At 33.6% G+C, this 16006-nt stretch overlaps 1 protein-coding gene across 1 annotated transcript in view; it reads left to right on the forward strand.

The window, feature by feature from the left end:
• Window positions 1-1527: 1527 nt before the first annotated feature.
• The window catches only part of LOC150095880 (bifunctional heparan sulfate N-deacetylase/N-sulfotransferase-like), a 161022-nt gene continuing 146543 nt past the window's right edge, over window positions 1528-16006 (forward strand). Inside the window, exon 1 of the mRNA XM_090409150.1 lies at window positions 1528-1648. Coding sequence (XP_090265276.1) covers window positions 1626-1648 — 23 coding nt within the window. The 5' untranslated portion in view covers window positions 1528-1625. The remainder of the gene's footprint in view (window positions 1649-16006) is intronic.

Consider the following 16006-nt stretch of genomic DNA (forward strand, 5'->3'; position numbering starts at 1 on the left):
AACCAGGTCAGTAAGTAAACTTCAGTTTATGTCCCCACAGGAAAAAATCCATTCAGAACCAGTATGGTGAGTGAGGTAGCCAAGGTGTTGTCCCATCTCTTCTGATTCATCTGTTGAATAAAACCTCATTTAAAAATTCTTAAACACTGCAGGAAAAGTAGCAAGTTGCTTCCATCTTGCCACTTCATATGGTGGCTTAAGATGGCCAGTCTTGATCACTTCATTTCAGGAATATACTAATTCGACAGCATGTTCAAATAAGCTTCACCTTTCACATTTCCTTCAAAAAAAAAAAACAGTAGTATGATTTTCTGCGTTCTTTAGGAGAATTTCTTTCATGTTCCCAAACTTCTTTTGTTTCTCTCTCTCCCAAATATGGCGATTAACCTTCTTCTGATATAAAACGTTGCATCATCACTAAACAATAAATTGTCTAGAAATGAGGTGATTTTTAATTTCATGATTGAAATGATGGTAGGAGTTAACCTTGTTTGGTAGTGTTTCCCTAGTAACATATGATGGACTTGAATCTTGTGTGTTCAATAATGTAATTTTGTTTTGAGAATTTTGTGAACTGTTGAAATACATTGTTTTTCAATGAATCCCATCTTATTGATTTTCGTAGAATATTTGTAAAAAATTTGTAAAAAAAACAGAAAATATAGTTTCAATATTTACCCCAGTCTTCCAATTCATAGCTTATCATTCTTGGAACTGGTTTCTTTAATTTTTTTTTTCTCGTCCATTTGCAATTGAATTTCTGTTAAATTCTCTTTCGATGGCTGATACAGACTTCAGCTCAGCTAGCCAGAGAACACAATCGATCTTTTCTTCAATTGAAGCCATTCAGTAAAGTATAGTATTTATTTAAAAAAAAAAAAGAAATTAGAACAAATTAATCATTAACAATGTTTTATTCATCAAATTCCTGATACGTACTCTCAGAGAGTGTACAGGATGCAATGATGGTACTACACAAAAAGTTTAAATTATTGCTGTATGGATACCTTGTATATCACTTATATATGCTGACAAGACAAGATTCTGTAAATGCTCTTACATGTTTTCCAGTTCTTAATATTTCTAGTTGATTAAATGAAATATGCATTATTAATTGTATTGAACATGTTCATGGAAATTTAATTAAGCCATTTATTGTCACATGCTCAGTATTCTTTCTGTTTTCTGTTTTATTATTTATGGCTGTATTTTAAAACATTCATCAAATATTTAAAACAACTTTGTATATCATTAAATACTTGCAGATAACTTTCTTTCTTTCTTTTCTTTCAGTTGTAAAGATGTAATAATATCCAGAGTGAAAATGTGGATTACAAGATGAACAGATGTATTACAGGATAGCAAATTTTGAATGGTGTCTTAATTAACTGAGAGCGCAAAAATATATTTGCACTTCACAAGTGCAGCTGACCTGTAAACGGCAGGTTGGTTTTAAGCAACAGGTTGTTTATGTTAGGATGGTAGAGGTGGTATTAAGAGAAGCCAAAGTTATTAATTATAGATGGTATCAGAAGTGTTGCCATCTTCACCATCCCAACATTAAGTGTTGGTTATCAGTGGCTCTTATTCTCTGTATCATTTCACTGTTGTTCTTTTCTCACTATATGTCAACATTTCAACTACATAGGTAAGTAAATCCATAACAATCTGAATTACCAGGCTTAAATTTTTTTTTAATGCATTTAATAATAAGAATGATTTTGATATCATTATGATCATATTAAAATTAAAAGGTTATTCGTAGTAAATGTAAAGCCAGATTTTTCCCATTGCATTTATATGAACTTTTTTAAACTCTGATGTAATTTCAGAATTCTCAGATGGTAGGTTGAGTCTCCTATGTGCAAATTTTTGTCATCTGGTTTTATCTCTGCCTATTTCTGTCATCTCTCTGAAGCTCGATAATTGTGACCTTTCCTTCAAAGAATGTAGCCAAGTTCTTTTTGGTCTACCTCTTGATCGTCTTACTCCAATGATTCCATTCAAGACTATATTTGGTAATATAGACTGTCTTAATTGCTGTTTAAGAATTATAACATGATATTTTCACTATAGTTTAATTTGTATGTTTTATGTTCTGACCAATGAGTCTTATTTATTTTTCTTAAGCATTTCATTTCAAATGCTCTGATTGAGTGTCCAAGTCTTGGCTCCATTAGTCAAAGCAGTTCTTACAAACTTGTTCAAGTGTTCGTCATTCAAAACAGATCTATGTTTAGATTTAATAAATTTAAGAGTGAAATATAGCTTTTCACAGGAGTACGTGGCCCCAAAAATGGAGAGCAGTTTTCTGGCACATTGCTCAAGTGTTGGATACCGTTGGTCTGGAACTTGTTTCAATAATTAATTACAGAACATCTATTTTGCTTCACTAGCTTCAGTCCTTCATTCTCTTGAAGTTTCAAATGATCCAGTTCTGCAGCTACAACATCCATCACAATTGGTTTTGAAATAGGACAACCGCACTCGAGCACATTCACGAGGAAAGGATTTTCCAATAAAGCGAATGCTGACTTAAGTTCTTGAAGGTCACAAAATTAGTTGAATTTTTTGGCTAAATCATTTAATTTGCTAACATAAGATCCCATTTCTAATTTTACTCCTGGCGAATTTGGCAGTATTTTCTTCAGACAAACGAAATAATTGAAAGTTTTATTTTCCAAGTCTCTCTGGAAAAGTTGCAGTTTGCTTTGGAAGCTGAGCACAGATTATGTGAGATCGATTATTAGTTTTCTGTTCCTTTTAAGTGAAACGTTTAATATCTGTAGATGCTGGGAAACATCGGTGAAGAATACCATGTCTAACAACTACTGAGTGTCTTCGAGATGAGGGAAAAATTTCTCCTTCTCTCTAAAAAGCTGTTTGATTAGGTCTAACAACAAAAAAATTGTTTAATACATTGCTAACTGAGACTTTACTAAGCAAAACCATGATACGTCATTAGGAATCTCGTCATAGTTCAACTCATCGAGAAAACTTTTTGAATTGTCAGTGTGTTTTAGCACTTGAGCAAATAAAATTGACAATTCTTAGAACTACTTCCATTATGTGTTCAAATTTAAAACGGCAGTTAGATGTTCCTTGTGAATAATGCAATGTGCAAATAGGAAAACAGAATATGATTCATCATTCTCAAGGAGCCGCATGAGTCCTTTACTTTTACCCCTCATAGCTAGAGCCCCATCAGTTGCAATGTTGAAAATTTTTTCGCCCGATACTGAAGTGTTTGTAAGTGCAACATCGAGAGCTTCTTTGAAGTCAGAGCCACATGCTGCATCTTTTAATGTCATCAAGTCCAATAGCTCTTCCTTGACGACCAGGTCGTGAAGTACAAAGCCGACAAACATAGCTAGTTGTGGTTTGTCCTGAATATCTGTAGATTCATCCAAAGCCAGACTAAATGCAGCAAAAAATAAAACCAGCCTCAGTAGTAACATCAGGCTCTTTAGTAAACATGGACATCAATTTACTCTGACCATGGAGTTGTTCTTTCAAAGTTGAAAGTTTAGTTCACCTCAGATCAGAGGCAAGAGGCTTCTTTACTAAAATTACTGTGATGCATGTCATAATGACATTTGAGATTGCTGACTTTGAATTGCATAAGTGTTGTTTGGCATATTGCACACATTGGTTTACTTTGTCGTTTGACAAAGAGAAACTCCTCTTCCCCCCTCTGGCCTAAAATGTCTGTGTTCCTCTTCATATTTATATTTTTATGCGACATTTATAAGCACTTGAAAAAGAGTTAAATGAAAACAAGCACTATCAATGAACTCGCGCAACAATTGTTGAACAATGCCGATAGATGAACGCTGGAAGTGTAACTAACGTGTTGTCGTAGGCAGGCTTGGCTTCAGCATTCCTACCTTGCCATGTGCACACTCACTTACTCCCGTACCATCGCATCGATCAAAGGTTGCAGCTCTTCTAAGTCTTACCGAAATTATTTTGACTCCAGTAGGACACATAGTTGGCCATTCCTGATATATATATATATATATATATATATATACATACACACATACATATATACATATTTAAAACATAGATTTAATGACTTAAAAACCGAAATAACTTATAAAGATTTTAATGAGAATAATACAACTAGTTTCGGCTTATAACAGTCTTCCTCAGGTATTCATAAAGGAAAAGAATAGTAATAAACATTGAAGTATCTAAAAAAACTGGAAATTACAGGTAAAAATTGCCACACATAATTGATACATAAAAAACGTATTTTTTCAAGTTGTTCTAACAGGCATGCCATTGTTTATTGCAAGTGTGCGTGCAGGCTCACGTGCACGCCAATATTGAATAACTGCAGCATGGCTATCTGGGATGTTATAACTCAAATTGTTGTTTAACTGGACAGGGTTCAGCAGGATTTCCCTTGATTCTACAATTTTTCTTTTAAACTCATCATCACAGCGAAAAATATTTTCTGATCTATCCCAGCAAACGGAGTGGCTTTGTTGATCATCATTAGGATTATTTGAAAAAAGAACATGACTGGATAACGCAGTTGCATGAGATCTTTTGTAAGAGACATCTCTCTTATGCTCGTCTATACAATGTTCAATAGATTTGTTAGTTTTTACAAAATAAGGGATATTGTAATCGCACCATAATTTATATACACCTGGATATTTTAGGTTGTGATGAGTAGACTTTGGATGGCTGATTAGAGAACGAATTTTAGGAAGTGTGGTGAAGAACGTCCTGATATTGTATTTTTTAAAGACTTTAGCTAATATTTTAGAGACTGTGCTAATGTATGGAATGGAGATGCTACCTTTAAAATTAATAGTTTCTGTTGTTCACTTCCTAGGAGGATCCAGAAGAAATTTCTTATCGTTTTTTCAGAGTATTCATTTTGTTTAAAGATAAGAGTGAGGTGATTTATTTCCTTTTTTAGTTCATCTGGTTCATTAAAGAGAGAGCGTGCTCTGTGTCCTAAGGTAGAAATAGTTCCAAGTTTTTGTGGTGGAAAATGATGGGAAAGATTATGCAGATATCTATTGGTATGGATAGGTTTTCTGTATATAGAGATTTTTAATCTTTCAGAGCATCGTGTAAGCATGACATCCAGGAAAGGTAAGGAGTTATTATTTTTTAGATCAGCAGTAAATTTTATATTAGGATGTTGGATGTTTAGATGATCTTTGAGAGATGTGTGCCCGTGATTCCAAATAATAAAAATATCATCAACATATCGTTTCCAAACTTTTGGTTTAAATGAGAAGGAAGATATGGCTTTCGTTTCAAAATCATCAAGGAAGATGTTAGCTAGAACTGGGGACAAAGGATTGCCCATTGCCAGGCCTTGTTTTTGTTGGTAAACGGAGTCCTGATATCTGAAGTAACCAGAATGAATGCAATGTTTTAATAAAGTAAACATTTTTTTGGATAATTTGTCTTTTTAGTAATGTAAGTACCTCTTCTGTAGGAACGCTAGTAAATAAAGATATAATGTCAAAACTTGCTAGAATGTCATTTTCATCGATGGGAATATCTTTTATATGAGAAACAAAATCTGTGGTGTTTTTGGAGAAACACTTGAGGTACTTTGCTAGATATTTGGAAAGTGTATATGTAGGTGAGTCAATTCCTTCCACAATTGGGCGAAGAGGGATGTTTTCTTTATGTATTTTGGGAACTCCGTAGATGCATGGGATAAGAGGATGTAGAGAGCGTGAAGAGAGGCGAACATTATGAGGATGTTCACTCGTAGTCTTTAACAAGTTGTTTGTACGGTTTTGTAATTCTCTTGTAGGATCTTCCTGAAGAATTGAATATGTCGAATTATCTTCAAGTAATTGAAACATTTTGTTGTGGTAATCTTCAGAGTTGAGGATGACCGTGGAATTGCCTTTATCCACAGGTAAAATAATAATGTTACTGTTCTGACTTAGATTTTTTAGGGCTTGTCTTTCAGCCAGAGAAATGTTATCTGTTGGAGGTTTAGCATTATTGATAATGAAAACCGATTCAATTCGAAGAAGTTTTGCCAAATGATTAGGAATGAGTGAACTTGCCTTTTCTATTTTTGTCAGAAGAGATTCTTTAGGGATAAATTTTGGTGAGGGAATGAAATTGAGACCTTTTTCAGGATTAATACGGGCAACACTATGACCAGATCTGTTTTGTATCCTTTTTAGATTATTAAATTTCCTGATAAGAGTATATTTATTCTTGTTTTGTATTCGTGTGGCTTGTGCTTTACTGTTAATGATAAAATCATGTAAGTTAACATTATCCATAATTTGTTCAAGTTTTTGAGTTAAAGATCTTTTAGTGCTGAACAAAAAAGCTAAACAACGTTTTGTATCTGAAATTCTTTCGCTGAGGAGATCCATCTTAGCTTTACGATAAATTCGACTCTGAAGATTATCACAACAAAATGCTTCAATTACTTGAAGATAATTCGACATATTCAATTCTTCAGAAAGATTCTACAAGAGAATTACAAAACCGTACAAACAACTTGTTAAAGACTACGAGTGAACATCCTCATAATGTTCGCCTCTCTTTACGCTCTCTACATCCTCTTATCCCATGCATCTATGGAGTTCCCAAAATACATAAAGAAAACATCCCTCTTCGCCCAATTGTGGAAGGAATTGACTCACCTACGTATAAACTTTCCAAATATCTAGCAAAGTACCTCAAGTGTTTCTCCAATAAATCTTCATCTTTCATCAAAAACACCACAGATTTTGTTTCTCATGTAAAAGATATTCCCATCAATGAAAATGACATTCTAGCAAGTTTTGACATTATATCTTTATTTACTAGCGTTCCTACAGACAAGGTACTTACATTACTAAAGGGCAAATTATCCAAAAAAAAATGTCTACTTTATTAAAACATTGCATTCATTCTGGTTACTTCAGATATCAGGACTCCGTTTACCAACAAAAACAAGGCCTGGCAATGGGCAATCCTTTGTCCCCAGTTCTAGCTAACATCTTCCTTGATGATTTTGAAACGAAAGCCATATCTTCCTTCTCATTTAAACCAAAAGTTTGGAAACGATATGTTGATGATATTTTTATTATTTGGAATCACGGGCACACATCTCTCAAAGATCATCTAAACATCCAACATCCTAATAAAAAATTTACTGCTGATCTAAAAAATAACTCCTTACCTTTCCTGGATGTCATGCTTACACGATGCTCTGAAAGATTAAAAATCTCTATATACAGAAAACCTACTCATACCAATAGATATCTGCATAATCTTTCATCATTTTCCACCACAAAAACTTGGAACTATTTCTACCTTAGGATACAGAGCACACTCTCTCTTTAATGAACCAGATGAACTAGAAAAATAAATAAATCACCTCACTCTTATCTTTAAACAAAATGGATACTCTGAAAAAACGATTAAGAAATTTCTTCTGGATCCTCCTAGGAAGTGCACAACAGAAAACTATTAATTTTAAAGGAAGCATCTCCATTCCATACATTAGCACAGTCTCTAAAAAATTAGCTAAAGTCTTTAAAAAATACAATATCAGGACTTTCTTTACCACACTTCCTAAAATTCGTTCTCTAATCAGCCATCCAAAGTCTACTCATCACAACCTAAAATATCCAGGTGTATATAAATTATGGTGCGATTACAATATCCCTTATTTTGTAAAAACTAACAAATCTATTGAACATTGTATAGACGAGCATAAGAGAGATGTCTCTTACAAAAGATCTCATGCAACTGCGTTATCCAGTCATGTTCTTTTTTCAAATAATCCTAATGATGATCAACAAAGCCACTCCGTTTGCTGGGATAGATCAGAAAATATTTTTCGCTGTGATGATGAGTTTAAAAGAAAAATTGTAGAATCAAGGGAAATCCTGCTGAACCCTCTCCACTTAATCAACAATTTGAGTTATAACATCCCAGATAGCCATGCTGCAGTTATTCAATATTGGCGTTCACGTGAGCCTGTACGCACACTTGCAATAAATAATGGCATGCCTGTTAGAACAACTTGAAAAAATGCAACGTTTTTTATGTAGCAATTTTTACCTGTAATTTCCAGTTTTTTTAGATACTTCAATGTTTATTACTATTCTTTTTCTTTATGAATACCTGAGGAAGACTGTTATAAGCCGAAACTAGTTGTGTTATTCTCATTAAAATCTTTATAAGTTATCTCGGTTTTTAAGTCATTAAATCTATGTTTAAAAATGTATCACAACAGCCGAGTAAAAGCCTATGATCACATACATACATACATACATACATATATATATATATATATATATATATATATATATATATATATATATATATATATATCAAGATTTCTATGCATGTTTCTTCTATGCTTTGTTTTAATGATTCGAGGATAGCTGAGGTTTTAAATTTAAATGCTTTTTCAAGGTCTACAAAGGGCAAACATAGTGGTTAATTATATTCATTTGTCTTTTCTGTAATTTGCCTAATGCTGTGGATATCCTTCCTTCCTTTCATCACTTAGTTCTAAACAGGATAAAAATGAATATCAGATTAATATTATTATTAGTTTATAATTAATATTAGTATGTCAGAAAGTTTTAAAAAAACAAAAGTAGCTTTAACAGGTAAACTGTAGACTCAACTATACAAGCAGTTTTTATTATTATTATTCAGGCCTCCATGGAGTCAAAAGACTCATCGTGGGAGGTCCTTCCTAGGAAACAGTCTATCAAGATTCCTCGCAGGAGGTCCCCCCCCCCCAGGAAACACCAAGTCTATCATACCACTCCTTAAACTCATTGACCGTTCTCGCTCTCACCACTCTATCAGGCAATGTATTCACGGTTCAACTACCCTCCATGCAAAGAAACCACTCCTCATCCTCTTGCTCACAGCTTCCTTTCATAACTTCCAGGGATGGCCCCTTGTCATCACTCCTTCCCGCTGTTCAACTAAGCAAAAGAACTCTCCAGTGTCAACCCTGTAACCACCTCTCAACAGTTTAAAAGTCTCAATCATATCACCTCTCCTTCTTCTATCCACCAAACTCTGCAGTCCACATTCCCTCAGCCGATCCTCATAACTAACATTGTACAATCCTGAAACCATCTTTGTTATCCACCTCTGTACCCTTTCCACAGTTAATTTATCCCCTTCAAATCCTAGGGGCCAAATCTGAGAACAATAAGTGTTTTCTGATCAGGGTCTTATACAATGGAATGATAACTCTTTTATCTCTGCAGGTCAGTGTACTTCTCATTATTGCAGCAATGCTCTGGGTCACCTTCACCACCTTCGCAACATGTTCCCTGAATTTCAGGTTTCTGTCAATCATCAACCCCCAGATCTCTTGTCTCCCCTACTTCCTCCAGTTTAACCCCTCACATAGAGTATGCAGCATCTCATCGATGTCCCAAACCTCAAGCCCTTACATTTTGCTGCATTAAACCAATACCCCCATTCATTTGCTCATCTGTAAAAGCAGATATTTCGAAAACAAGAACCAATCCTGGGAGTCTCAGTGGCAAACTCTGAAGAAAACATTGATTGACTCAGATGAGAAGCAGCAAAGTTGTCTGCAAGGATAGGAAAATTAAACACCATGATAGACACAAGATGTTAAAGAAGCAGTCTGTGACAAGAAGAAAGTATACCAAAAGTATACATAGCAAATAAGTCAGCAGATGCCCTAAAAGAATACAGAGAAAAATGTAAGAAAGCTTGGAGGTTGACAAAATGTTCTGGAGAGTATTGAATAAGTTTAGAAATGGAGAAAAGAGTACTGTTAAAGAAATCGAAGATGATAAAGGTGATGTGAAAATGAAAAATAAGGATATCCTGGATGTCTGGAGTAATTACTTTGCAAGATTGTTTAAATGAAACAAACAGTGACAGAACAGTAGTAGAAAATTTCAAGAGGAATGCAAACAGGAGTTCATATCAGTGCTAGGAAAAGTCATCAAAAACTTGAAATGTCAAAAGGCAGATTGAGTAGATGAGATTAAAAAAGAAATTGAAAAAAGTAGATGATATAGAAAATAAAAAGCTAAGCTGTGTTGAATTTTTTCTTGACAATTATTCATAAGACTATTACACTTTTTTTATAATCTTTGTCAAGTAGCTTTATTTTATCCTCCTACATGTTTCGCCAATCCTTTTCTATTGGCATCCTCAGGGAATACAAACTAGTAAGCTAAAATGAAGGTTACAAACTAGGTTATAACTGATAATTCTAATTCATACAAAAAATTGGTATTGTGCGTGACAATGTGCGTGTCTCGTTAACGTGATTTATTCGTTATGGTTCATTATGTAATTGTTATGAAAGTTCATTTCTTTGATGTTTAATGATCTGATAAAAGTTTTCCAAATTTCTGGTAAAATTAGACCTTGATTCTTGTTTAGGTTTTCAGTTTTACGGGCGACTGTAGCTGCTTCTGTAAAGGTTCTTGAATGGTAGTTATCTTCTATGTATGGCATAAGGCTCTTATCCCACTCAATATGATGGTTAATACAGGCAAAGTGGCATGAAAGGCCTGAAATGTCTTGTCTGTTATTTCTGACATATCCTATGTGTTCTTTCTTTCTCGTTTCAAAGCTTCTAGAGGTCTGACCTACGTAACTCATACCAGATGAGCAAGGTATATTATATACTCCAGAGTACTTGTAGAATGGGTGAGGATCTTTCAGTGATCTTAAAAATTTCCGAATAGTGTTGATTGGTTTGAATGCCACTCTGATCTTATGCAGTTTTAAAAGGTTAGCTAATTTTTTTGAAAGGTTGCTGACAAAAGGAATCATAATTGTACTGATGTATTGGACGTCATCATGTTGTTGATGTGGTATATCAGTAAAGAGAATCTTGTTATAGAGTCTTTTTGGGTAACCATTTAAAGAAAGTTCTCTGTATATTGTAGTTAATTCCGTTAGTAGGTCATCCTTGTCTGTCGTATACTGTATAGCTCTTTTCTTGAGACTATGGATAATGCTAAGTTTCTGAGCTATGTGATGAGCTGAGTTGAAATGGAGGTAACGTCCAGTATTTGTAGGTTTTCGGTATACAGATAGGTTGATACTATTATTGGATTGTTTCTTTATTAAAATGTCAAGGAATGGCAGTTTTTTTTATCTTTTTCCATTTCTAATGTGAATTTGATGGTATTGTGGAAACTATTGATTTGGTTGAGGTAATTCATTAGTCTTCTTTCGTATGATCCCAAATGATAAAGATGTCATCTACAGGGTGTTCGGGATAAATTTGACAGTTTCGTAAGGAAAAAGAAAATCTTCTTTGTATCTATTAAATTTAATGAATTGACAAAAAAACATTACAGGCAGAGTTAATTACAATACTATCAACAAGATTTACTCAAAATAACCACCATTAGCATCGATCACAGCTTCAATTCTGCTTCGGAACCTCGAACAAGCTGATGCTACAGTCTCCCTGGGAAGGGCCGCAAAAACTGTTTTAATTTTATCCATTAACTGGGCTTTTGTATTACTGGAAGTGCGATTGGTGTCTTTTTCAACTGCGCCCCATACAAAATAATCCATGGGGTTAAGGTCTGGGGAGTTTGGAGGCCAAACATTTGGACTGGTAAAGTCGTAGAAATTTTCAGACAACCATTTTTGACTTTTCCCAGAGGTGTGGCAAGGGGCCGAATCCTGCTGCCATACATACGGCCTACCATTGGCTACCCTTGTTATCCAGGGCTTGACTACAGTTAGCAACTCCACGAACAAAGCCCGAATTCCAATGCCAGGGTTCTTCAACACCTGTTCCTGCAGATTTGCGAGGAATTCTGCTGTACGAACGCAATCAGATCGTCTGCTAGGGATCTTTCTTCTTGCTACATCCTCGTAGTCACCATTGCAAGTCTCTAGTTCATGCCTGATTGTTTTTACTGTATTCAGGGAGCATTGGGCAGCAGTCGTAATATCCTTATTTTGATGGCGGGCACGAATCATCATGATACAAGTTATTCTCTTCCATGATTCAGGTGGGTTCCAGCTATTCCATCCTTTCTGACATCTTGTATATGAATGAAGAAGGGTCCAAACTTTTAAATGAAGAGAAGTGTGTGTTAATACATGTAACTTACGGAAAAATATAATTAATTATAAATATGTCAAATTTATCCCGAACACCCTGTACATATCTGTACCAAATTTTCGGTTTTGGAATGATCTGGGTTAAGATTTTTTTTTCTGTGGATCTTCCATGAATAAGTCAGCACAAGCAGGTGATAGGGGGATGCCCATAGCTAATCCAGTGAGTTGTTTGTAGATCGTTTTTTGCCAAATAAAATAGTTAGAAGTTAAACAGTGATTGAACAAAGTAGTGATGTTTTTTGGGAATAAGTTGTCTAAGATGTTGATGACTTCAAACACTGGAATGTTAGTAAACAGAGAAGTAATGTCCAAGCTTGCTAGTATATCCTCTTCAAAAATGGGGATGTTTTTTATTTTATCTATAAAATGTTTTGAGTTTTTAATGTAAGTATCAGAGACGTGAATGTGTTGTTCTAAAATCTTCGCAAGATACTTTGACAGTTGGTAAGTGGGAGAATAGATTCCATCAACTATTGGGCGTAATGGTATACCTTCTTTATGAATTTTTGGAAGCCCATACAATCTAGGAGTAAGTGGGTGCATAGATTTTAGTTTTTTTATAATTTCTATAGGCCAGTTATTCATTCCACGTAATAATTCGTTGGTGTCATTATGGTTTTTAGTGGTAGAATCTCTACTGAGAACTTCATATACAGACCTGTCAGATAATAGATTTTTAATTTTTTCTTCATAATCTGAAGTATTTAAGATAACTGCATTATTACCTTTGTCGGCTTTGAGTATGATGATGTCTTTATTATTCCTTAATTTGAGAAGCGTTCTTCTTTCCATTTGGTTACAGTTGGAGTTGGTGTTAGGAGATCTTGACTGAGCTGAAAGCATTATGCTACTTTTTAATCGTAAGTCATTAGCTATTGGAACTGGTAGTAATGAGAAGGCTTTTTCTAAGTTGCAGAAGAACTCTATTTTAGGAATGACAGTGGGTTTTAAAGCAAAGTTGAATCCTTTTTTGAGGATAGAGATCTCAGGTTTTCTTAAAACGTGTTTAGATAGGTTAATTATACAGTCTACAAACAACTCACTGTATTAGCTATGGGCAGCCTCCTATCACCTGCTTGTGCTGACTTATTCATGGAAGATCTAGAGAAAAAAATCTTAACCCAGATCATTCCAAAACCGAAAATTTGGTACAGATATGTAGATGACATCTTTATCATTTGGGATCATACAAAAGAAGAACTAATGAATTACCTCAACCAAATCAATAGTTTCCACAATACCATCAAATTCACATTAGAAATGGAAAAAGATAAAAAAAACTGCCATTCCTTGACATTTTAATAAAGAAACAATCCAATAATAGTATCAACCTATCTGTATACCGAAAACCTACAAATACTGGACGTTGCCTCCATTTCAACTCAGCTCATCACATAGCTCAGAAACTTAGCATTATCCATAGTCTCAAGAAAAGAGCTATACAGTATACGACAGACAAGGATGACCTACTAACGGAATTAACTACAATATCCAGAGAACTTTCTTTAAATGGTTACCCAAAAAGACTCTATAACAAGATTCTCTTTACTGATATACCACATCAACAACGTGATGACGTCCAATACATCAGTACAATTACGATTCCTTTTGTCAGCAACCTTTCAAAAAAATTAGCTAACCTTTTAAAACTGCATAAGATCAGAGTGGCATTCAAACCAATCAACACTATTCGGAAATTTTTAAGATCACTGAAAGATCCTCACCCATTCTACAAGTACTCTGGAGTATATAATATACCTTGCTCGTGTGGTATGAGTTATGTAGGTCAGACCTCTAGAAGCTTTGAAACGAGAAAGAAAGAACACATAGGATATGTCAGAAATAACAGACAAGACATTTCAGGCCTTTCATGCCACTTTGCCTCTACTAACCATCATATTGAGTGGGATAAGAGCCTTATGCCATACATGGAAGATAACTACCATTCAAGAACCTTTAAAGAAGCAGCTACAGTCGCCCGTAAAACTGAAAACCTAAACAAGAATCAAGGTCTAATTTTACCAGAAATTTGGAAAACTTTTATCAGATCATTAAACATCAAAGAAATGAACTTTCATAACAATTACGTAATGAACCATAACGAATAAATCATGCTAACGAGACACGCACATTGTCACGCACAATATCAATTTTTTGTATGAATTAGAATTATCAGTTATAACTTAGTCTGTAACCTTCATTTTAGCTTACTAGTTTGTATTCCCTGAGGATGCCAATAGAAAAGGATTGGCGAAACGTGTAGGAGGATAAAATAAAGCTACTTGACAAAGATTATAAAAAAAGTGTAATAGTAGTCTTAAAATGCTAAGCTATTTTAGGAATGAAGCAGATCCTTTGTAACAACTAGGCTTATAAGTTAAATTCAATAGGGTTTTAAATGAATGATATTAATTGACATATGCATGTAAGAGTCTTGAAATAAAAATGGAAACTTCGAAAAGGACTTGTTCAGTGAGCTTACAATCATACTTATCCCCTTAATATAATTATGTTCAAAATAATCCTGTTGTATTCATAAGAAAAGTAGTAACTATTAGTTAATATGAGCAGTAATGAAAAAACATTGGAAGCATTTTATTTTTGAGACTAGAAGGCAAGTATTATTCTTTAATGAGTTATATTGAAAGAGGTGATTCCAGAGAAAGGCTTGTCTCATCTGATGATGTTTTACCAGAATAGCCATTACCTGTCTTGTTTGTTGCTGGCTTGCTATATATATCAGGCCCGTTTCTACATTTTGCGGGGCCCTGTGCAAAATGGAAAAGTGGGGCCCCTGAAAGTTTGTAATATTTATGGAAATTTTAAATGGAAGAATATCTTGTTAATTAATTAAATCAAATACAAAAAAATATTTATGCACATAAATAAACAAGTATGCTTTTTAGCATCAATTTAAGTAAAGAGAAAAAATTAGTTAAAAAATAAATGTTTGTATGTACATGATATATTATTTTATTATGTAAGTACACAGTATCATATAAATATGCCAGAACAATGATTTATTTAATAATATAAATAATAATATAAAAATATGAAAAAAAATATCCATTTTTACTATAAAGAATGAAATATATGTATAACAACTTATAAGATTTAAAAGAAATCTTAATATATTAAATTTTATTTAACTTAATGCGCTTATCAATAAAATCATTTATAACGCTATCAAAATTCAAATTTTTTGCAATTTCATACTCTATAGATATTATTGCCATAAATGTTCTTGAGACATAGAAGATCGCAAATAGGTTTTTATTAATTTTAATTTGGAAAATAACCTTTCTGCTGATGCGACCGTAACTGGACTGTTCAATAATATTTTAAATGTCGTAGTAATATTTGGATAAATATCCGACAAATTATTTGCAATTATGAATTTTAAAATATTAATGGGTGCATCTTCTGGAACAATATTTCTAAAAATAATTAATTCATTGTAAAATTCAGATTCATCAATATCTGTATTTAATTTTTGATACAGCTATTTGCAGCAAAATTTTAATTAATTTGCTGTAATTTTTCTTATTAATTTCATATCATAAAGAAATCCAAATGATTTTTTGTGAATTTCATACAATTCAAATCTTTTTTTGACAGATTATAGAGCAGTATCTAAAATTAAAAAAAAGAAATTTATCCTAAAATTATCTTTATCACCTATGTGTGATTCATCAGGCGTTTCATAATCAAAAAATACTTTTCTTCGACATACTCGACTTTCTTTAAATTTAATTTCTATTTCTAATAGATTTGAGAGTTCTTTAGCAATCTCAAAACAGCTATCAAATCCTGCTACGTCTATGGAAATTTTTGCATTTTGTAATACTTTACTTACTAAATTAACTTTTGACAAAAGCTCATACCAAATTGCAATGCTTAG

This window comes from Typopeltis vanoorti, chromosome 19, assembly GCF_054136105.1.
Source record: "Typopeltis vanoorti isolate ZY-2024b chromosome 19, IOZ_Tvanoo_1.0, whole genome shotgun sequence".
Lineage (NCBI taxonomy): Eukaryota > Metazoa > Arthropoda > Arachnida > Uropygi > Thelyphonidae > Typopeltis > Typopeltis vanoorti.